The 24,929-nt window shown below is 42.1% G+C and overlaps 1 protein-coding gene across 3 annotated transcripts in view; it reads right to left on the reverse strand.

Annotated features, from left to right (window-relative positions):
* Nucleotides 1-24,929, reverse strand: part of CEP290 (centrosomal protein 290) — a 378,885-nt gene that overhangs the window by 229,088 nt on the left and 124,868 nt on the right. For all 3 annotated transcript variants that reach the window (XM_073557000.1, XM_073556998.1, XM_073556999.1), the window contains 2 exons: nt 6,530-6,645; nt 6,285-6,387 (listed from right to left, as the gene is read on the reverse strand). In XM_073557000.1, coding sequence (XP_073413101.1) covers nt 6,285-6,387; nt 6,530-6,645 — 219 coding nt within the window. The remainder of the gene's footprint in view (nt 1-6,284; nt 6,388-6,529; nt 6,646-24,929) is intronic.

The following is a 24,929-nucleotide window of genomic DNA, read 5'->3' on the forward strand; positions in this document are numbered from 1 at the left end:
AGCCCTCTAAGAGTATAATGCAGGTCCCTCAGAGTATACTGCAGCCCCCCCATAGAGTATAATGTAGTCCCCTCATACAGTATAATCCAGCATCCTCAGAGTATACTGCAGCCCTCTCAGAGTATAATGCAGCCCCCACAAACAGTATAATGCAGCCCCTTTAGAGTAAAATGTAGCCCCTTCAGAGTATAATGCAGCCCCCTCAGAGATATAATGCAGCCCCCACACACACAGTAAAATGTAGCACCTTCAGAGTATAATGTAGCCCCCTCAGAGTATAATGCAGCCCCCCACAAACACACACAGTATAATGCAGCCTACCTACGCACACAGTATAACGCAGCACTCCACAAACAGTATAATACAGCCTCCACACAGTATAATTCAGCCCCCCCCACAAACACACAAACACAGTATAATGCAGCCCCCCACACAGTGAAGTGCAGCCCCTACACACAGTATAATGCAAACCCCAACATACAGAGTATAGTGCAGCCCCCCCCACAGTATAATGCAGCCCCCCCACATACAGTATCGTGCAGAAGGCACACACACACACATACACACAATGCCTACCTCTCTTCCTCGTTCCCCTGCTGCTCTGGCCTCTGCAGAATGTATCATCAGCCCACTGCTGGCACACGCTGAGTCAGAGGCAGAGGGGGAGTGATGGGAGAGGAAGCGTCACATGACGCTCTCTCCTCCATCACTGCTTTTAACTGTATCGGCATCTATGATGCTGATAAGTTAAATGTGCGATGCGGGGGAGGGGGCGGCACGGCACCAGGCCCCTCTTACTCAGCAACCCCATAGCAACTGTGTGGTGTGCCGCTATTAGCAGCATGCCACTGGCTGGGGGCGCCTAAAGGAGTGGGGGCCCTAGGCGGCTGCCTGGTCTGCCTGCCCCTAACGCTGGCCCTATGTTTAGCACCCACATATATAGAGGTCGAGTATAATACATGTCTAATGTCTGGTTAGCAGCTGATAGATTTTTGGCTATATTGAACATCTTTTGCAATCTCATACATTAGAATATATACACACACAAAATGCATTATTCTCTTGTATGTATTTTTTTATTATCATCCCATTAAACTGTATATTTTATTTAGCCATTATGTGTGAATTCATTTACTCTTGCACTTTCGAATCCATTATAATATATCTTCACTTCCATAGCACTGTACTTGCACCAAAATACAAACGCGTACTGGGCACTTATCTTTATGACTACATCGGCACGTGTCTGAATATCTATATTCCTTAATTTATCATATACCCAGGTATCATGCAGGTATCATGGTTGGAGGAGTGTTTAAACTAGGGACGGGGGGGGAGGGTATTCCTTTCATAGGAGGGGAAGACAGTGCAGCTAGAGACCTGGGCACAAATAATGAAATTGGGGGTGGGGGTGGCATGGGGGGTGGGGTTAGAACAGTTAATAATTTAAGAAAGAATAGAGGTACAGAGAGATACATAAAGTGCATGTATACTAATGCCAGTAGCCTCGCCAACAAGATGGAGGAATTGGAGTTAATGTTGTTGGAGCATAATTATGACATGGTGGGGATATCTGAGACATGGCTGGACGAGAGCCTTGACTGGGCCGTTAATGTACAGGGCTATAGTCTGTTCAGAAATGACCGTACTATTAAACGAGGGGGAGGCGTGTGTTTATATGTAAAATCATCCTTAAAACCCATCCTTCATGATAATATATATGAATCTAATGAAAATGTAGAGTCCCTGTGGGTAGAGATAAGGGGAGGGGGGAAAAATAATAAATTACTGATAGGGGTTTGTTATGTCTCCAAAAATAATGGAAGCAACAGAGAATATCCTCATAAAGCAAATAGATGAAGCTGCGACTCAAGGAGAAGTCATTATTATGGGGACTTCAACTACCCTGAAATACATTGGGGAACCGAAACCTGCAGTTCCAGCAAAGGTAATAGGTTTTTGACAACTATGAGAGACAATTACCTTTCACAACTGGTTCAGGACCCAACAAGAGGGGGGGCACTGCTAGACCTAATATTGACCAACAGGCCAGACCGTAAATCAAATATAAGGGTTGACGGTCACTTGAGTAATAGTGATCACAAATTAATAAGTTTTCATGTATCCTTTAATAAAATGTGTAGTAGAGGGGTTACAAGGACACTAAACTTCAGGAAAGCAAATTTCCAACGGATGAGAGATGATCTTGGTGCAATTAACTGGGACGATATCCTGAGACATAAAAATACACAAAGAAAATGGGAGACGTTTATTAGCATCCTGAATAGGACCTGTGCACAATATATACCGTATGGGAATAAACATGCAAGAAATAGGAGGAAACCACTATGGCTAACTAGAGCTGTAAGGGGTGAATAAGAGATAAAAATAAAGCATTTAGAGAATTAAAGCAAGTAGGTAGTGATGAGGCATTAACTAAATACAGAAGATTAAATAAATTCTGTGAAAAGCAAATCAAGACAGCAAAGATTGAGACAGAGAGACTCATTGCCAGAGAAAGTAAAAATAATCCCAAAATATTCTTTAACTACATAAATAGTAAGAAACTAAAAAATGATAGTGTTGGCCCTCTTAAAAATAGTTTGGGTGAAATGGTGGATGAGGATGAGGAAAAAGCCAATATGCTAAATGACTTTTTTTCGACAGTGTTGATCAGGGATAAAAATTCTCAGTTAAATGTCACCTGCTTAACCCAGCAGGAAGTACGGCGGCGTCTAAAAATCACTAAAATTGACAAATCCCCGGGCCCGGATGGGATACACCCCCCCCCCCGAGTACTGCAGGAATTAAGCACAGTCATAGATAGACCATTATTTTTAATCTTTAAAGATTCCATAATAACAGGGTCTGTACCACAGGACTGCGTATAGCAAATGTAGTGCCAATATTCAAAAAGGGGACAAAAACTTAACTTGGAAATTATAGGCCAGTGAGTTTAACTTCAACTGTGGGTAAAATCCTGGAGGGTTTTCTAAGAGATACTATACTGGAGTATCTGGAGAAGAATAAACTATGACCCAATATCAACATGGGTTTACAAGGGACCGTTGCTGTCAGACTAATCTGATAAGCTTTTATGAAGAGGTAAGTTCCGGACTGGACCAGGGGAATGGAGTGGACGTGGTGTACATGGACTTTTCAAAAGCTTTTGATACGGTGCCACACAAAAGGTTGATACATAAAATGAGAACAATGGGGATAGGGGAAAATATGTGTAGGTGGGTTAAGAGCTGGCTCAGGGATAGGAAACAAAGGGTGGTTATTAATGGAGCACACTCGGACTGGGTCACAGTTAGCAGTGGGGTACCACAGGGGTCAGTTTTGGGCCCGCTTCTTTTTAACATATTTATTAATGACCTTGTAAGGGGCATAGAGAGTAGAATTTCAATATTTGCAGATGACACTAAACTCTGCAGGGTAATCAATACAGAGGAGGACAATTTTATATTACAGGAGGATTTATGTAAACTAGAAGCTTGGGCTGATAAATGGCAAATGAGCTTTAATGGGGATAACTGTAAGGTCATGCACTTGGGTAGAACGAACAAGATGTATAATTATGTGCTTAATTGTAAAACACTGGGCAAAACAGTCACTGAAAAAGACCTGGGTGTATGGGTGGACGACAAACTCACATTTAGTGGCCAGTGTCAGGCAGCTGCTGCAAAGGCAAATAAAATAATGGGATGCATTAAAAGAGGCATAAATGCTCATGAGGAGAACATAATTTTACCTCTATATAAGTCACTAGTGCGACCACACTTAGAATACTGTGTACAGTTCTGGTCTCCGATGTACAAGAAAGACATAGCTGAACTGGAGCGGGTGCAGAGAAGAGCGACCAAGGTTATTAGGGAACTGGGGGGTCTGCAATACCAAGACAGGTTATTACACTTGGGGTTATTTAGTTTGGAGAATCGAAGGCTTAGGGGTGATCTTATTACAATGTATAAATATATGCGGGGACAATACCAAGACCTTTCTAATGATCTTTTTACTCTTAGACCTGTGACGGGGACAAGGGGGCATCCTCTACGTCTGGAGGAAAGAAGGTTTAAGCATAGTCACAGACGTGGATTCTTTACTGTAAGAGCAGTGAGACTATGGAACTCTCTGCCATATGATGTTGTAATGAGTGATTCCCTACTAAAATTTAAGAGGGGACTGGATGCCTTTCTTGAAAAGTATAATATTACAGGGTATATACACTAGTTTCCTTAGTGTTGCGTTGATCCAGGGAGCTAGTCTGATTGCCGTATGTGGAGTCGGGAAGGAATTTTTTTCCCCAATGTGAAGCTTACTGTTTGCCACATGGGGTTTTTTTGCCTTCCTCTGGATCAACATGTTAGGGAAAGTTAGGATAGGATATGGGTTGAACTAGATGGACTTAAAGTCTCCCTTCAACCTTAATTACTATGTTACTATGTTACCTATGATTTCTTCAATCTTATATGCGGAATCACGCGTACCCGATAGATAACAGTTTTCACAATCGTACTGGCATGTACCGATACATAAAGGACAAAGACTGTGATATGCACCAGAATAGGCATGTAAATTAGGCTTTTTCTTCAGGAATGTGTTTGCGCATTCATCTAATTAAAAATGTATCCCCACTACAGGAATGGATGACTTGTCCTTTTACTTCCCGTGCTCACTAGTTGCTTTCATTCAACTTTATTGACACATGTTCTTAGAGATGTGCACAAACACATCTACTCCAATGATGCCATCTCCCACAGCTGGTTACAAACTAATTAACCATTATATACCTAGGATCTCATGAGCCATTTTTCCCACACTTCTAGTGGCGATACGCATAGGATTGGCTTCTCGTTCCCCTATCGATGCATTTTTCATGATACAGGATTCCTCAGCAGGTGATATTATTTTTATATTTGCCGACTTGGATTTTTTCTAGCCATGCTGGCAGTATTACTTGTTCAGATACAATGTTTATTTTATAGCGTTACTGTCATTTTTATTTTACATACTCGCCTTGGTTTCATTTCAATCTTTTTTTCATTTTGTAGTAGCTTTATAGTTTGTAAGGCAAGTTATTTCATGTGCTAATTTATTCTCTATTGATAGTTTTGGTTGTTGCAGTTTCCAAACCATTGCTTTGCATCACCTGTTTACTTTCCATTTAGGAAGTTATTTCACGTTTCATTATAGTACTTTCATACCCAAGTACTTATATTACGGCCACATTAATGCTAATGTTAACCTGTTTATCAAATTGACAGCTAGGACAGATGTTAGCTCTATTATGGGTTTATATGATTTATATGTTTGATAGCCATTTGTCTTTTTGAGTGTTTTTAATGTGTGTATATGTATATTTGCTACAAAACTAAAAGTGTTGTAGGAATCCGGCAGGGAACACAGGTTCATTCCTGCTCATCGGTTGTGTTTCTAGCTTGTAAATGTGTTCCATAATATGATCATGTCCTATAAAAGAACAGCCATAGAGGATAGAAGACATAATAAATTCCCTAAGTTCTAGGTCTTGTCCCTTGTTAAGAATAACGGTTCCAAGTAAACACATTTATTGTAGTTAGCAATGAGGCTTGTGCTATAACTGTGAGTGATGACTGTACAGTACATATGGTGATTCTGTACCATGTACGCATGTTGCTTTTTTTATTTCTCTAAATAATGGAAACAAATAGTTTGGAAGAATAGAAGAATATTACAGCAATACTAGCAAAATATTGCTTGAGCAGCGACTATTCCCAGCAGCCACCACTAAACAGTGTGATGGAGCTGAGGTCTGTTTACACCTGTATGCTACTGGTGGTGATAACAGCTTACCGGTGGGGCAGCAGGTTGTCGGACCCCCCATCAATCTGACATGGATGACTTATCCTAAGGGCACGTAGGAAAACAAAAAGGAAGCTTATTGAACTAGCCTCCTTTTATTTACAATAGGCTCTGGAGGCAGATTCTCAGAAAGATCTATGTCCTGCCCATAGATCTTAACAGCTCATGTACATAAAAGAAAAATGTAATCTTCAATAGAATAAGATTTTATGACCTACATGCCCATATGGACAGCTTAGGAGGGTTAGTCCTGATGACACATTCCCTTCAAGACAGCATCACTTATATTGTAAAAGAATGTTCCCTAACATATGAAACGCAAGCACCGTATACAGAAAAGCATGTCATGTTTACTGAAATAATGGCAGTAATAAGACAAGTGCACCACTACAGTCACAAATCATTTATAATGCACAATAGCAGAAGAGGACAACACTTACCATAAATTCCTTTATTTGTACCGTATCCTGTTCTTTTTCACCTTCTAATTTAGAAATGTCTTCCTTCAGTCTTTTTATGTCCATCTGCCAAGACTCTCTATCACTGCACCCAGAAAAAAAAAAAATTATATCTATATATATATCTATATATATTAGTAAAAGTACAGCCATATACACACTTGCACACATGCATGGATTTTAAACAGCCCGGCCATGCTCCAGGTGCTGCGTTATATTACAGTTACCTCTGATATTCCTTGTATAGGAGCCCCTGCTGGTGACGCAGCACTGCTAGCTTTCTCTTATATTCCTCAAGTGCTTCTTCCAATATCACAACTGACTTTTCTTTAGACTCGACCTCCTAAAATAAAATACATAGGATGTATCAAGATATTAAGTAGTCCACTGCATTTCTTGATATTTTGTGGTAATACCGGGGAACATACTTTACATGAGAAGTACAAGGTTAAACACGTGCTGCTTTCGGCAGTTTTCCAGTTTTAACCCCTTCATGACCAAGCCTATTTTGACCTTAATGACCTGGCCATTTTTTGCAATTCTGACCAGTGTCCCTTTATGAGGTAATAACTCAGGAACGCTTCAACGGATCCTAGCGATTCTGAGATTGTTTTTTCGTGACATATTGGGCTTCATATTAGTGGTAAATGTTGATAATTTTTGTGTTTATTTGTCAAAAAATCAGAAATTTGGTGAAAATTTAGAAAATTTTGCAATTTTCAAATTTTGAATTTTTATTGTGTTAAACCAGAGAGTTATGTGACACAAAATAGCTAATAAATAACATTTCCCATATGTCTACTTTACATCAGCACAATTTTGGAAACAAAATATTTTTTTGTTAGGAAGTTATAAGGGTTAAAAGTTGACCAGCAATTTCTCATTTTTACAATAAAATTTACAAAACCATTTTTTTTAGGGACCACCTCACATTTGAAGTCACTTTGAGGGGTCTATATGGCAGAAAATACCCAAAAGTTACACCATTCTAAAAACTGCACCCCTCAAGCTACTCAAAACTACATTCAAGAAGATTATTAACCCTTCAGGTGTTTCACAGGAACTAAAGCAATGTGGAAAGAAAAAATGGACATTTTAATTTTTCCAACAAAAATTTTCTTTTAGCATCAATTTTTTCATTTTCACTTGGGAAACAGGATAAAATGGATCCTAAAATTTGTTGGGCAATTTCTCCTGAGTACAACGATACCTCATATGTGGTCATAAACCACTGTTTGGGCGCACGGCACGGCTCAGAAGGGAAGGAGCGCCATTTGACTTTTTGAATGGAAAATATGCTGGAATATTTAGCGGTTGCCATGTCGTGTTTGGAGAGCCCCTGTGTGCATAAACATTGGAGCTCCTCCACAAGTGACCCCATTTTGGAAACTAGACCCCCCAAGGAACTTATCTAGATGCATAGTGATCACTTTGAACCCCCAGGTACTTCACAAATTGATCTGTAAAAAAAAAAAAATACTTTTTTTTCAAAATAATTTTCTTTTAGCCTCAGTTTTTTCATTTTCACATGGGCAACAGGATAAAATGGATCCTAAAATTTGTTGAGCAATTTCTCCTGAGTGCACAGATACCTCATATGTGGTCATAAACCACTGTTTGGGTGCACGGCATGGCCCGGAAGGCAAGGAGCACCATTTGACTTTTTGAATGGAAAATTAGCTCCAATCGTTATCGGACACCATGTCGCATTTGGAGAGCCCCTGTGCACCTAAACATTGGAGCTCCCCCACAAGTGACCCCATTTTGGAAACTAGACCCCCTAAGGAACTTATCTAGACGTGTAGGGAGCACTTTGAACCCCCAAGTGCTTCACAAAAGTTTATAACACAGAGCAGTGAAAATAAAAAATATTTTTTTTTCCTCAAAAATGATTTTTAGCACACTATTTTTAATTTTCACAAGGCTAACAGGAGAAATTGGACCACAAATCTTGTTGTCCAGTTTGTCCTGAGTACGCTGGTACCCCATATGTGGGGGGGAACCACTGTTTGGGCACACGGCAGGGCTCAGGAGGGAAGGAGCGCCATTTGACTTTTTGAAATGCAAATTACTTCCAATCGTTAGCGGACACCATGTCGTGTTTGGAGAGCCCCTGTGTGCCTAAACATTGGCGCTCCCCCACAAATGACCCCATTTTGGAAACTAGACCCCCTAAGGAACTTATCTAGATGTGTAGTGAGCACCTTGAACCCTCAAGTGCTTCACAAAAGTTTATGACGCAGAGCCGTGAAAATAAAAAAAAAATTTTTTCCCTCAAAAATTATTTTTTAGTGTGCAATTTTTTATTTTCACAAGGGTATCAGGATAAATTAGACCCCAAAATTTGTTGTCCAGTTTGTCCTGAGTACGCTGGTACCCCACATGTGGGGGGGAACCACTGTTTGGGCACACGTCGGGGCTCGGAAGGGAAGTAGTGACATTATGAAATGCTGACTTTGATGGAATGGTCTGCGGGCATCATGTTACATTTGCAGAACCCCCGATGTACCTAAACTGTGGAACCCCCCCACAAGTGACCCCATTTTGGAAACTAGACCCCCTAAGGAACTTATCTAGATGTGTGGTGAGCACCTTGAACCCCCAAGTGCTTCACAGAAGTTTATAACGCAGAGACGTGAAAATAAAAAAAAAAATTTTTTCCTCAAAAAAAATGATTTTTAGCCAGCAATTTTTTTTTTCACAAGGGTAGCAGGATAAATTGGACCCCAAAAGTTGTTGTACAGTTTGTCCTGAGTACGCTGGTGCCCCATATATGGGGGGGAACTATTGTTTGGGCACACGTAAGAGCTCGGAATGGAAGTAGTGGCGTTTTGAAATGCAGACTTTGATGGAATGGTCTGCGGTCGTCATTACGTTTGCAGAGCCCCTGATGTGCCTAAACAATAGAAACCCCCCACAAGTGACCCCATTTTGGAAACTAGACCTCTCAAGTAACTTATCTAGATGCCTGGTGAGCACTTTGGACCCCCAAGTGCTTCACAGAAGTTTATAACGCAGAGACGTGAAAATTAAAAAAAAAAATTTTTCCAAAAAAATATTTTTTTAGCCCCCAATTTTTTATTTTCTCAAGGGTACCAGGAGAAATTAGACCCCCAAAGTTGTTGTGCAATTTTTCCTGAGTACGCTGATACTGTTGGGGTAAACCACTGTTTGGGCACACGTCGGGGCTTGGAAGGGAGGAAGCACCGTTTAACTTTTTGAACGCAAAATTGGCTGGAATCAATGGTTGCACCATGTCGCGTTTGGTGACCCCCTGATGTGCCTAAACAGTGGAAACCCCTCAATTCTAACTCCAGCCCTAACCCCAACACACCCCTAACCACAGCCCTAACCCCAACACATCCCTAACCCTAATTCCAACCCTAACCATAACCCCAACAGACCCCGAACCCTAATCCCAACCCTAACCATAACCCTAACCACAAGCCTAACCCTAATTCCAACCCTAATTCCAACCCTAACTTTAATTCCAACCCTAACCCTAATTCCAACCCTAACCCTCTTTCCAACCCTAACCCTTTCCAACCCTAACCCTTTCCAACCCTAACCCTCTTTCCAACCCTAACCCTCTTTCCAACCCTAACCCTCTTTCCAACCCTAACCCTCTTTCCAACCCTAACCCTCTTTCCAACCCTAACCCTCTTTCCAACCCTAACCCTCTTTCCAACCCTAACCCTCTTTCCAACCCTAACCCTCTTTCCAACCCTAACCCTAACCCTCTTTTCAACCCTAACCCTCTTTTCAACGCTAACCCTAACCCTCTTTTTAACCCTAACCCTCTTTTCAACCCTAACCCTCTTTTCAACCCTAACCCTAATGGAAAAATAAAAATATTTTCTTTATTTTATTAGTTCTGCCTACCTATGGGGGTGATAATCGGGGGGTTTATTTACTTTTTCTTTCATTTTGATCACTGTGAGAGTGATCAAAATGAAAGAATGGAATCTGCAGCCGGCAGATTCGGGCGGGCGCACTGCGCATGCGCCCGCCATTTTCAAAGATGGCGGCGCCCATCATCCGGACCTGAGGGACACCGGGAGGGACGGGGGGACTCAGGAGGTACCGGGGGGGTGAGGGGGGGATCAGAGGTTGGCGGGGAGCAGAGGGAATGGGAGGGGGGCAGATGATGACAGCGGCGGCAGATCGCCGCTGTCTTTCAGTTGCGGGGGGGCGATCGCCGGTGGGGGGGGGGATGGAATCGGTGTCTCCAGCCATGTCCGATGCTACAGCAGCGTTGGACTTGGCTGGATTGTAATATTTCATCAATTTTCATTGATGAAATATTACCATCGCTCTGATTGGCTGTTTCACTTTTAACAGCCAATCAGAGCGATCGTAGCCACGTGGGGGCGAAGCCACGCCCCCTGTGCTGAATTACAAAGCCCCCTGTATCTGGGGTCGGGTGACCTTTCAGTGACCCCGGTCACCCGACCCGCAGGGGGGCTTTGAAGTCATGACGCCACATAGGCGTCACTGGTCAGATTTGAACCAGGTTTCATGACGCCTATGTGGCGTCATTAGTCGTGAAGGGGTTAAAGAAGCATTGCTGTCAAAATTTTTATCCTCTTAATATATTGCAATCATCATATTATATAGCACTGTGTACTTACAATTGCTCATTTTCCCTTTCTACTCAGCTAATTATTCTCTTTTCCATTAGATCTATGACATCACGTGATTAAAAACTGACTAGCTGAATCCTTCTAAGCTCTATGTAGGACATAATAGTTTTGTGTGGGGGCACTATACTCTACATGGGGGCAGTGGGAGCAGGGCTGCCATCAGGGTATTACTGCCCTTACCGGCGTACGGGGCACTATGAGCAGAGCAGGGCTGCAGCGTACCCTCTCTGTTCTGCTCACCAGGCGCTCACGGTAGGATCCTGTCGCTTCAGTAACTGATCGCACATCCTCCGACACATGATCAGTTAGGGTACGCGCCCACGGTCAGTAAACACTGCGGGTTGGACGCTGCGTACATCCGCAGCAGCCAGATGTTACAGCATAGTGGATGGGATTTCAAGAAATCCCATGCCCACTATGCGTGCACTGATGCCCGCGGCTTACCTGCAGAGACAGACTTGCGGCGTGACATACTAGACTGCAGCATGTCAATTTATCTTGCGGATATCACCAGTGCAATGTATTGGATGCAGTGATTCCGCACGGTTCAATGAACACATGTGGAATCACCTGTGTTCAAAAGCCGGCAGTAGACATGTGCTGCATCCAAAGAGCTGCCTAATACTGAACCTCTGCACATACCCTGCACGGCAACAGTTAACAGCCGCCAGTCAATCACAGGTCGGCAGCTGACGTCAGAGTACACATCGCCAATGTATGACGTCCTTGAAATACACCGGAATGACGCTGCGCGCCTCATCTGAATCGGAGAGGAGGCCACCGCTGGAGCTCGGCCAGGAAGAAAAGATATTTTATTTTTTTTGTAAAGCCATATTATACCGGTATGGGGGTGCATTATACTACTATGCAGGTGGGGGGGGGGGAAAGAGGCCGCATTATACTATGGTGGGTGCATTATAGTAGTTTGGGGGTGCATTATATCGCTATTTGGCTGCATTATACTGCTATGGGGCTGTATTTTAGTACTATAGGGTGTATTATACTACAATATGGATGCATTATACTATGTGGGTGCATTATACTGCTATGGGGTGCATTATACCGGCCAGAAGAGTCAACCGTGTCATGGTAGTGGCTTAAAAAAATCTTTTGGCCAAAACAAAAGCTGTTGGCTATATATGTGGTGATGGGAACTGTAAATGTGTGATTGATGAGGATGCGGTGCAGAAGTGGAGTTTTTCCAAGACATGGTGGTGGGACTGTGGACTGTTCGAGGTGTGGAGCCTGGGCGGACTCTCATGGGGGCCTGACTTGAAAATTATGGGGCCCCGAAACTTTTAGTGGCAGCCCTGAGTGGGAGTATCATACTGTGTGTGAAGGGCACTGGGGTACTGTACTGTGTGTTTCGGGGCATTATACTGTGGGCATATGGGGATTGTGGGGGGGGCAATTTACCGAGTGTGGGGGGGAATCATACTAAGTGGGGGAACTGTGGATAAAGGTACCACTATACTGAATAATACAAGCAGCAAGATTTATAAACTTTATAAATAGCAGTATATGTATTTCAATTACTTGCTATTGGTAACAATACATTATTAAATTAAAAAAAGGGGGGGGGGTAATTGTTTGTTGTGAATCCACCTGGAATATTCAACCTATAAACATGATACACAAATATGAATATATAAATTTAAAGTTTATTAATCAGATCATAAAAACATGACTTTAGATTATTTGATCCAGGGGAATTTTTTGTGACTTATTTTGCCATTTAACCTCATTATCTATTTGTTACTACATTCACATTATCATTATACGGTAATTCACATTAATTTTATGTCCTACATGATTATGGGAGTCTTTGACATACATGTGTTCCACTTCATAGCCAGCTCAGGATAAATGCTTGATGGTTATAGCATTATTTTGCACATGAATATTTACTTTCCCATTCCACCTTTGCTGATTTTTCTGTGGTTTTCATATCCATATACTATTGGTTATTAAAAATTTGCATCCATGCTTCATACAGCCCCACCCCATTTTAATCTTGTTGAATGTTTTTCCTTATATTGGTTTGGTCATATTTTTATGATCTGATTAATAAACTTTGAATTTATATATTCATAGTTGTGTATCATATGTATAGGTTGAATGGTAACAATACATGCCACACTAAGGCTGGGTTCACACGTAGCGGAACTCTCGCGGAAATTACCGCGAGAATTCTGGAATTCCATTCTGCGGGAAAATCGCATTTTAAATTCCCGCGATTTTCCCACGGAAAAACTAGCATTTTGCAAGCGTAATTAGCTTGCAGAATTGCTAGCGTTTTCCAAGCGATCTGTAGCATTGCTTGGAGAACTGATTGACAGGTTGGTCACACTCGTCAAACATAGTGTTTGACGAGTGTGACCAACTTTTTACTATTGAGGCCGCCTATGCGGCCTCAATAGTAAAAGATAGAATGTAAATAATAATAATAAAAAAAAATTGTTACTCTCACCTTCCGACGTCCCGAGCAGCCTTCCCGCCTCTCTCCATGCTCCCGGTCCCAGTAATCCTTTGCGACAATTACCGCGATGACGTCCATTCTCGCGGGATCGCGATGTCTCGCGGTCATTCGCAATGACGCCGCGCGAATGACCGCGAGACTTCGCGATCCCGCGAGAACGGACGTCATCGCTCGCAAAGGCTTACTGGGACCGGGAGCGTGGAGAGAGGCGGGAAGTCTGCGCGGGACGTCGGAAGGTGAGAACAACAATATTTTTTATTTTAAATTCTATTTTTTACAGGGATATGGTACCCAAAGCCCGGAGGACAGTCTCCTCTCCTCTGGACCGTGGGTACCATCTGCAAATGTTCTGCTTACTTTTCGCATGGTGTGCATCTACCAGTTCTCTGAATGCCGAGCTCTGCATATACCTGCACACACCACTGATTGGCAGCTTTTTGCCTATGAAAGAAAGCTGCAAATCAGTGTATTTGGTGGGTTTATACACAACTCAGGAATATGGAGGTCTTCATAGCAGCAGGTTTACTAGTCCTTTAGTGATAATCTCCTACTGATAAAACTGATTTTATTGCAACTACAGCAACCGCCCAGTAAGGGACATCGCTGTGTGAGAAAAACATGGTAATAGATTCCCTTTAATTCTTATCATTTGTTCTGCCCATTAGGGTAAAGATAAACACAGATGAAGATGGTGAATGATGATACTCCTGGTGGGGATAATGTGTACAAATAAAAAAAAAAAAAAAAATTATACATACACACACATATATATATAAAATAAAAATTGTTATATAAAAAGGCCTTTATTTTACAAATTGGCACAACACAATATATGTATATAAACACACATATATTAATAATGCAATATTAGTGTAAAAAGGCAATTAAACCGCATATAATAAAGGGAAAGTATACGATTTTGTATGTACAAATAATAGATTCACTATTAAAGCAAGAATAATAATCTCTATATCTCACGAGCCAGGCACAAAAAAATTTATGTATATAGAGGCAAAAGGTTCTAGCAGCAATAAAATGTAAATTTTTACAAATGTCTATTATACTGGAAATGCACAAAGAGATATAAAGTGAAAATAATATGGACCTGTTGTGCAAACTTGCAATACAATTAAAATGTATAAAAAAATTTTTTAAACAAAGGTGCAGAATGTGCAAAATAGTGCAAAAAGTAAAACATGAAGTTATATGTGATATTAAAAATACACATAGGTACAAAACTAAGTGTAATATACAATTGTGCACACAATGCCAGTTAAACAATAAAATTAAAAAAGTGGTGCATATAAAGTGCAGACTAAATAAGCCACAGATATCAATTGTGCAAAAACAGAGCACCATATAGGATACATGAGTAATGGTAGTTAGTAAGTGATCCTCATTACAGGAATCACATATACAGGGAGAGAGAGAGAGCATAAATACCTGCTGTCTCAAGGCATGTGAGAGAAGCGGTGTGCCATGTGTAACGCGCCCCGATGTGCGTGCGCCCCGATGTGCGTTTCGGAAGTCTACCTCGTCCCCCTGACGAAGGAAACTTCCGAAAAGCGCGTCGGGGCAAGTTACACATGGCACACCGCTTCTCTCACATGCCTTGAGCCAGCAGGTATTTTTGTTCCACTGCCATTATTAGTTTTATATTTATTTTTGGCTTGGCTGATTAGAGCTCTCTCCCTGTATATGTGATTCCTGTAATGAGGATCACTTACTAACTACCATTACTCATATATCCTATATGGTGCTCTGTTTTTGCACAATTGATATCTGTGGCTTATTTAGTCTGCACTTTATATGCACTACATTTTTTTAATTTTATTGTTTAACTGGCATTGTGTGTACAATTGTGTATTACACTTAGTTTTGCACCTATGTGTATTTTTTAATATCACATATAACTTCATGTTTTACTTTTTGCACATTCTGCACCTTTTGTAAAAAATTTTTTACACATTTTAATTGTATTGCAAGTTTGCACAAAAGGTCCATATTATTTGCACTTTATATTTCTTTGTGCTTTTCCAGTATAATAGACATTTGTAAAAATTTACACTTTATTGCTGCTAGAACCTTTGCCTCTATATATAAAAATTTTTGTGCCTGGCTCGTGAGATATAGGGATTATTATTCTTGCTATAATAGTGAATCTATCATTTGTACATACAAAATCGTATACGTTCCTATAAGTATATTATATACTATATATATATATATTGTGAGGTGCCAAGGGGAGAGGTACTAGAAAACAGGTATATTTCTCCCCGTTTCATTTCATATGTCTCCCTGTACTGATGATGAAGCCAGTTTATTTCACTGTAATCCAGTCCTGGTTTCCTTAGTGATCAGCATGGAAAGGACTGATAGTTCCCCCTCCACTTATTCAATCCAGGTTTTGGTTTCCTGACTGGTCCAGGTGATATAATCAGGAGGAGCTGGGATCTCTCAGTCTATCTCGTCTGCTGAGCTGGGAGCTGACACAGTAAGATTACATGGACTTGTTTGCTGTTATATAGGTTTATTTTGTAGTTAGCCTGCTATTGTTAGTTAGTGGCCAGACGGCCTTAGATGTTTTATTTCATGTTTGGCATGTGTAAGGCCTGTTTCACACTTCCGTTTTTTCAAATCCGTCAAAATCCGTTGTTTTCCGTAAAAAAACGGATCCGCCATTTTTTGCAGGATCCGTTTTTTTTGTCCCATAGACTTCCATTACGGTTACCGCGGATCCGTCAAAAAAACGGATCCGTTTTTTAAAAACGGATCCGTTTGCATCAGTTTCCGTCAAAAAAACGGAAACGGATCCGTTTGGCGGACACAAAAACGGAAGTGTGAAACAGGCCTACCATTGAATAACAAGTGTGCACAATAAATATGCCGTGTCCATATTGCTAGTCTGCTGAAGTGACTTCATAGCCACACACTTGTGCCAAAGCAAAGATCCCAGCTGAGCTATATATATATTATATATATATATATATATATATATTATTATTTATATTTTTTTTTATTTGTACACATTATCCCCACCAGGAGTATCATTCACCATCTCCAGCTGTGTTTATTACCGGATGATCTGCCATCCATTCACTGGGGAAAAGGGCACTTTATCTATTACTTCCTACTAAGATTAATATTTCTGTGCTCGCTTCCTTAGATTTTCCATTAGGGTAAAGATAAGGTTAAATCACTTTAATAAGCTGTAATACTCAGTGATGTCTAATGTGGAAATAGCCTCATTTGGTGATGTGTAATTGTATTACATGTTACTTTTCTGTAAAGCAGTCAGCTGCATTGTGGGAGAGCCCAAGGCAAGCTGGGTAAAGGTCCTTTTGATACAGAAGTTTTTCAGACATGTATGTGTAAATTGTTCCCTGGATTATCTTACCTGAACTCAGTTATCCTGGACAAAGTATATCTGTGGTAATGTGCTTTACAGAATTGTTATTAAATCTTAGGATGATTGTTACTAGATCATGTGTTCACATGTACAAACTCCATCTTGTTATGTGCATTCACTGTTAACTGTAAATGTCATAGTTATGCGATATTCATAAAGGCAACAGGTTTCTGCTAATAGAATAATTATCTTTCACAATTAGTGCAGAATCCAACCAGAGGAGCAGCACTTTCAGATCTAATACTATCTAACCGAACTGACAGAATAACAAATCTGAAGGTTGTTGGGCATCTAGGAAATAGCGACCACAATATTATACAGTTTCACTTGTCTTTCGCTAGGGGGACATGTCAGGGAGTCACAAAAACACTGAACTTTAGGAAGGCAAAGTTTGATCAGCTTAGAGATGCCCTTAATCTGGTTGACTGGGACAATGTCCTCAGAAATAAGAATACAGAATATAAATGGGAAATGTATAAGAACATCCTTAATAGGCACTGTAAGCGGTTTATACCTTGTGGGAATAAAAGGACAAGAAATAGGAAAAACCCAATGTGGCTAAACAAAGAAGAGGGGCAATTAACAGTAAAAAGAAAGCATTTAAACTACTAAAGCAGGATGGCACTGTTGAAGCTCTTCTCCACGGTATTCACGGTGGAAAATGAAATGCTAGGTGAAATGCGGAGAGACAAAGAAAACCCTATATTAAGGGTCACCAATCTAACCCAAGAAGAGGTGCAAATCCGGCTAAATAAGATTAAAGTAGATAAATCTCCGGGTCCGGATGGCATAAACCCATGAGTACTAAGAAAACTAAGTAATGTAATAGAAAAACCATTATTTCTTATATTTAGAGACTCTATAGCGACGGGGGCTGTTCCACAGGACTGGCGCATAGCAAATGTGGTACCAATATTCAAAAAGGGCTCTAAAAGTGAACCTGGAAATTATAGGCCAGTAAGTCTAACCTCTATTGTTTATTGTTGGTAAAATATTTCAAGGGTTTCTGAGGGATGTTATTCTGGATTATCTCAATGAGAATAACTGTTTAACGCCATATCAGCATGGGTTTATGAGAAATCGCTCCTGTCAAACCAATCTAATCAGTTTTTATGAAGAGGTAAGCTATAGACTGGTCCAAGGTGAGTCATTGATTTTTCCAAAGCGTTTGATACCGTGCCACACAAGAGGTTGGTACACAAAATGAGAATGCTGGGTCTGGGGGAAAATGTGTGTAAATGGGTAAGTAACTGGCTTAGTGATAGAAAGCAGAGGGTGGTATATTCTCTAACTGGGTCGCTGTGACCAGTGGGGTACCGCAGGGGACGGTGTTGGGACCTATTCTCTTCAACATATTTATTAACAATCTGGTAGAAAGTTTACACAGTAAAATATCGATATTTGCAGATGATACAAAACTATGTAAAGCAGTCAATACAAGAGAAGATAGTATTCTGCTACAGATGGATCTGGATAAGTTGGGAACTTGGGCCGAAAAGTGGCAGATGCAGTTTAAGGCTAGTTTCACACTTGCTTTTTTTTGCAGCGCGTTTTTCCCGCAAAAAAACGCATTGAAAAAACGCATACAAAAGCATACAACTGCTGCGTTTTTTTCAAGCATTTTTATGAGCATGCATGAAAAAAACGCAGCGTTTTTAAGCGTTTGTATGCGTTTTTAGTGCGTTTTTACCGCGTTTGCGTTTTTTTCCAACATTGGATGTCCCCTCACACTAACCCAAACCATGACTTTACTAACCCTAACCCTAACCCTGACCCTAACCCTTAACCAAATCATACTTAACCCTAACCCAAACCCTAACTAACCCTAACCCTGACCCTAACCCTGACCCTAACCCTAACCCTGACCCTAACCCTAACCCTGACCCTGACCCTGACCCTAACCCTAACCCTTAACCAAACCATACTTAACCCTAACCCTGACCCTAACCCTAACCCTGACCCTAACCCTTAACCAAACCATACTTAACCCTAATCCTGACCCTAACCCTGACCCTAACCCTTAACAAAACCATACTTAACCCTGACCCTAACCCTAACCCTGACCCTGACCCTAACCCTTAACCAAACCATACTTAACCCTAATCCTGACCCTAACCCTGACCCTAACCCTTAACAAAACCATACTTAACCCTAACCCTGACCCTAACCCTAACCCTGACCCTGACCCTAACCCTTAACCAAACCATACTTAACCCTAATCCTAACCCTGACCCTAACCCTTAACCAAACCATACTTAATCCTAACCCTGACCCAAACCCCAACCCTAACCCTGACCCTGACCCTAACCCTAAACCCCCTTAACTAACCCTAACTCTAACCCAAACCCCTAAATTCCATGGTTAAAAAAAAAAACCGCATATGCAAAAAAACGCATACATGAGCATGCCAGTGCGCACATATGCGCATCCATAGGCTATAATGGCCATTTTTAGCGCAAAACGTGCACATATGTGCGCATGCGCTTTTTTGCAGGGCCAAAAAATGCAACATGCTGCGTCTGGAAAATACCAACGCACACCCCAAAAAAACGCAGCGCATGAAAATCGCATACATGCGCTTACAAGCGCGCAGGTATGCGCACCCATGTTAAATATAGGGGAAAAAACGCATGCGCACATATGCATTTTTTTCCAGCGCTAAAAAACGCAAATGTGAAACCAGCCTTACAATGATAAATGTAAGGTTATACACATGGGAAGAAGGAATCAATATCACCATTACACACTGAACCACTGGGTAAATCTGACATGGAGAAGGACCTGGGGATCCTAGTTAATGATAAACTTACCTGGAGCAGCCAGTGCCAGGCAGCGGCTGCCAAGGCAAACAGGATCATGGGGTGCATTAAAAGAGGTCTGGATACACATGATGAGAGCATTATACTGCCTCTGTACAAATCTCTGGCTAGACTGCACATGGAGTACTGTGTACAGTTTTGGGCACCAGTGCTCAGGAAGGATATAATGGAACTAATGGATATAAATGGGTACAAAGGAGGTCAACAAAATTAATAAAGGGGATGGGGAAACTACAATACCCAGAGAGATTAGCAAAATTAGGATTATTTAGTCTAGAAAAAAGAAGACTGAGGGGCGATCTAATAACCATGTATAAGTATATAAGGGGACAATACAAATATCTCTCCGAGGATCTGTTTATACCAAGGAAGGTGACGGTCACAAGGGGGCATTCTCTGCGCCTGGAGGAGAAAAGGTTTTTCCACCAACAAAGAAGAGGATTCTTTACTGTTAGGGTAGTGAGAATCTGGAATTCCCTGTCTGAGGAGGTGGTGATGGCGAACTCAGTCGAAGGGTTCAAGAGAGGCCTGGATGTCTTCCTGGAGCGTAACAATATTGTATCTTACAGTTATTGTTAGGTTCTTTAGAAGGACGTAGATCTGGAGATTTATTCTGACAGAATTTTATAGGCTGAACTGGATGGACTAATGTCTTTTTTCGGCCTTACTAACTATGTTACTAAGTTACTATTCTAATCTCAATACTTATACCTCCTATCTGTGTTCTTGTGGCTTTACCACACATACATTTTGGTTCCATTCAATCAATCTGTTGACAAATAAGCTAGACTACAGAGAACGGTCTGCTTATTTTGGAAGACAGAAAAGGTTTACTCTGTATGTCAGATTGCATACTGTGTCAATGTGTAAGAAGACAGAACATCATTATTATTAAGTGCTAAAAGTTAATATACAATAAATTGCCATGTACCGCATGGTGAAGTTATTGATGGGGTCTATGTTTCTCCCAGATTCTTGTCATATCTAGAGATGAGCGACTTTGCCTTTTTTCGGGTTGAGTCGGGTTTCACGAAACCAGACTTTCGCAAAAGTCGGGTCGAACGAAATCGGCTGACTATTGTGAAAAGTAGAAGTCCGACTGAAACACGAAACCCAATGTAAGTCAATGGGGAAGAAAAGTCGGCAGTGAGTGGAGGACAGGAAACACACCTGCAGTGCCCATTTTAATGCCAAAAACATCAATTCTTATTCCTTAAGCTTGTCAACCTTAATTTACTTTATAATAATAGTTAGGCATTGAAAACTGGGGGTTATTTGGCTAAAGTTGTGGGGGGGTAGTGCTGGCTCCAGATTTTCGTGGGCCCAGGGCCAAAGAGTGTCACTGGGCTCCTTTAACACATGCCACAATTCATGATACTCTGATACGGCAGAGAAATAGCGGTATAGTACAAAGAAAAATACTTCACTTCTTACATCACATGACTGATATCCATTTTAAATTCTCCAATAGCTCCAAAAACAGACAGTATATTCCTCCATACAGTATTATGGCCACCGCATAGTGTGCCATGCAGTGTAATGAGGCCCATATATTTCTCCATACAGAATCATTGGTCCCATATAATGTTCCATACAGTATATGATGAGCGCCACATAATGCTACAGTATATGTTGTTCACCATGGATGAAGCTCCACTGTCTTATGGGCCCAAATATTGCTCCATATATAATGGGCCCCATTTCTAATGCTCCAGTGTATAATGGGCCCTGTAAATGCTGCTCCAGTAACTGATGTCCACCTTTGGAATGCTCCAGTGTATGGTGGGCCCCAGATATTCTCCAGAGTATCGTGCTCCCCAAAAATTGCTCCCAACCTTTTAAACAATTAAATAAGTCTCCTCGCTAGGGAATCCCTGTACTCTGGACTCCTCGTCACCCCCATCTTCCATCTCTCTGCACTTGGACTGTTTAGGCAGAGGGCGTACAGACGTGATGTCATCGCGCTCTTTGACCAGAATGTCACTGTCAGGAAAAGTGTTTGGTTTCCGGGGGCAGTATGGTTGCAAAGCTGAACCTTAAAGGAATGTCCAGAAGGGCACCACCAGGAGTGGAGCCTGCGGCTTAATTGGACTCAACACGGGCAACCTCAACCATACCATCCACAAAAAAGCTGCACAGATTGCAAGCTTAATTCCGCTAACGAACGAGACTCAGGCATGCCCCCGCGGTCCGCGTCCAGCTTACTAGAGGGACACGCGAGGTTCTGGCACGCGAGATCGGCCAATAACAGGTCTGTCATGCCCTTACTTGTCCGGGGCTGCATGCGTGCTACAACGAAAGGACCAGCGTGTATCGCTTACAGGTGCAGATAACACGCTGAACCCCGTTAGTGATGGGGATCTGGGATTACAATTCTTCCCCGCGAACAAGCATTTCCCAGTAAGTGCAGGTCAACCGTAATTCCGGAATTAGGCCTAAACGGCATTCCAGAAAGAATGTGAAAAAATTAAGTGTCCAAACTACAGGTGCTGTAGCTTGCTTAACAGCTGGGCTCCTCTGCTGAGTAGTACACAGTTCTTACATAAACAGGTAGCATAGCTTGGTTCACGGGTGGCCAACTCTGCTGAGTAGCATACAGTTACTAGGCCCAAAGTATTAAGTGGTGTAAATGCAATCAAAAACTGGTTCTTTCGTAAACAGGCGGCATAGCTCGGTTCACAGGTGGGCTCCTCTTCTGAGTAGCAGACACAGTTACTAGGCCCAAAAGGATTTTCAGGGCAATATGCGGTAAAAAATTAGAAACACCCACAGTGTTGCTCCTTCACAGGTGTACTACACCGCTGGCAACCAGACACCGCTACTATGCCCTAAAACTGTCTATTATCATTGAAAACCATAATTAATGTGAAAAAAAAGATACGATTTTGTTTAACGAAACGTTCTCGACCGGAAACTCGAACAGCCGAATTTTAATCAAAGTGTTGTAGTTCGACGAACGGATAAAACACCGCCCAAAACAGCTAGAATTTGAACTTGGCTAACTAACAGTTCCACTCAAACACCACTCATCTGTAATCAGGAGGCAGACTCAGACGGTCTCAGGCACAGTATGAATTCGACAAGATTGCAGAAAGTTGAGAAAGGGTACAGTATCACCTGATAACAGGTATATATAGCATAGTTTAAACATTTAAATCTCCGTGTTTATTTCTGGAGTCCAACAAAGACACTCACAGCATCAGTATGGATTAGGCAAGAGTCTAAAAAGTAGAAAAAAGGAAAAGTTTTTGAAGCGTACACCAGTATACACTGTTGGGGTATTTTTAAATCTTCAAATATATTTCTCTGTCTCAGTAAGACAGTCCAGACTCTCCGCAAGAGGAAACGAGATGGATAAAAGTACAGACATAAAGTCGAGAGATTGCAGAAATTTAGGAATCACTAATCACAGGAAAAACTCCCAGGAGAATTCTCAGAGGCGATGCTGACCCTCAATTACTTTGTGTGTGGAGACAGCGAAAACAGTTCTTTGTGAAGAAAGGGTTGCTGTATCGCAGTACCGCAGATCCCATCACTGTTACTCATATCCATCAAATTTTCATCACAGGGAGAGATGTAGACATGGTCCTCACTGCCTATCATGATCTGTCAGGTAACTTTGGAGTGCAAAAGACAGAAGCCACAGGCTGTAGGCGATTCTATTGGATTGGCATGAGAGGGCACATTTAAAAATGAGGGCAGGAATGTCACACGTCTGTGAGTAGGAAAACTGTGAAAGCTGGTGATAAACCACCACTGCATCTCATTGTGAGTCGACGTCCATAAGAAATGGAAGCCATTGATCATCTGAAGCTAGAGCCCGGCCAGCAGGACAGGGCATAGCTACATCTTAACCATCATCTTCTATCAGTTCACCAAATTTGTAGTGGCAGTCCCAGAGAAGGATTTGACAGCCCAGACTACTAAGCGGAGGAGCAGGGAGAGGTAAATATTGCAAATGCTGGGGCCCTGCCCAAGCAAGGGGGCCCACTCGTGGGCGTCGGTACTGGCACTGGGCCCCTCATAGTACGCCGGTGTGTCTGACGGCGGGTGTGCACCCCAACCATCAGAGACACTTGATTGCACTATGAGGGACCCTGTGCCAGCGCCCAAGAGTCGGCCCACCCATCTGCCAAGGGCAATGCCACTCGCACGGTTGTGTGCGCTAGGTGGTGACCCCGGCCATGGGGGGGGGGAAGGCAGCCCAGTTAGGGAGGTTTAAAAAATGGCATATGTTGATGCTGGACATTCAACAGATGCAAATGGAGGAATTGGAGAAGTCCGAGGAGGAGGAGGACAAAAGCGAGCCATTTTTCTGGCAACCTATGTGTCATCAGGGGAAGGTGGGACAAAATTCTTTGAAACCCATGCATGGTTCATTTTAATGAAGGTTAGATCATCAACATTTTGGGTCGACAGACGGGTCCTTTTTTCTGTCAGGATTGAACCAGCAGCACTGAAGACTCTTTCTAATAACACACTAGCAGCAGGGCAAGCGAGCTCTTGTAAGGCATATTGTGCCAATTCAGGCCAGGTGTCCAGTTTAGCTGCCCAATAGTCAAAGGGGAATGACCTGTGAGGGAGAACATCGATATGGGACGAGAAGTAGTTTGTAACCATAGTTGACAACTGCTGTCTCCCGTCACTTTCAATCGATACAGTATTACCAGTCGTGTGAGCAGGACTTGAAAAATCAGTCCACAACATGGTCATGAAACCCGTCTCCAACGCCACTTCTGATGTGTGCACCACGAACACCTCTTCCATGTTGCTCCCTACGGCTCGTTGGAGAACCATCACCGCTGCTGTGTGCTGGGAATGCCTCAAACAAATGGTTTACCTGAGTTGCTTGTTTGTTAGCCAATATTAGGTCAAGGTTCTCCTGAGGCATGATGTTTTGGAATTTGCCTTTATAGCGTGGATCCAGGATGCAGGCCAACCAGTAGTAGTCATCGTTCATCATTTTGGCAATGCGGGGGTCCCTTTTTAGGATCTGCAGGCATAATCTGACATGTGGGCCAATGTTTCCGGTGTCAATGATGCACTGCGAGTGCTGGGTGGAGGAGCACTTTCTGGCAAATCCACATCCCTCCAGTTACGCACAAACCCTGTACCAGACCTTGCCACGCCAACATTTTCTCTTGCCCCACGAGAAGCATCCTCCTCCCCTAAATAATCATCCCCATCATCATCCTCCTCCTCTTCCTTTTCTTCCTACCTCGTGCAGGAAAGGTCTCGGAGCAGACAATGGCTGACTGTCATCAAGGCTTCCCTCCT

The sequence above is a fragment of the Dendrobates tinctorius genome, unplaced genomic scaffold (assembly GCF_039654945.1).
Source record: "Dendrobates tinctorius isolate UK_male_01 unplaced genomic scaffold, ASM3965494v1 ptg000241l, whole genome shotgun sequence".
NCBI lineage: Eukaryota > Metazoa > Chordata > Amphibia > Anura > Dendrobatidae > Dendrobates > Dendrobates tinctorius.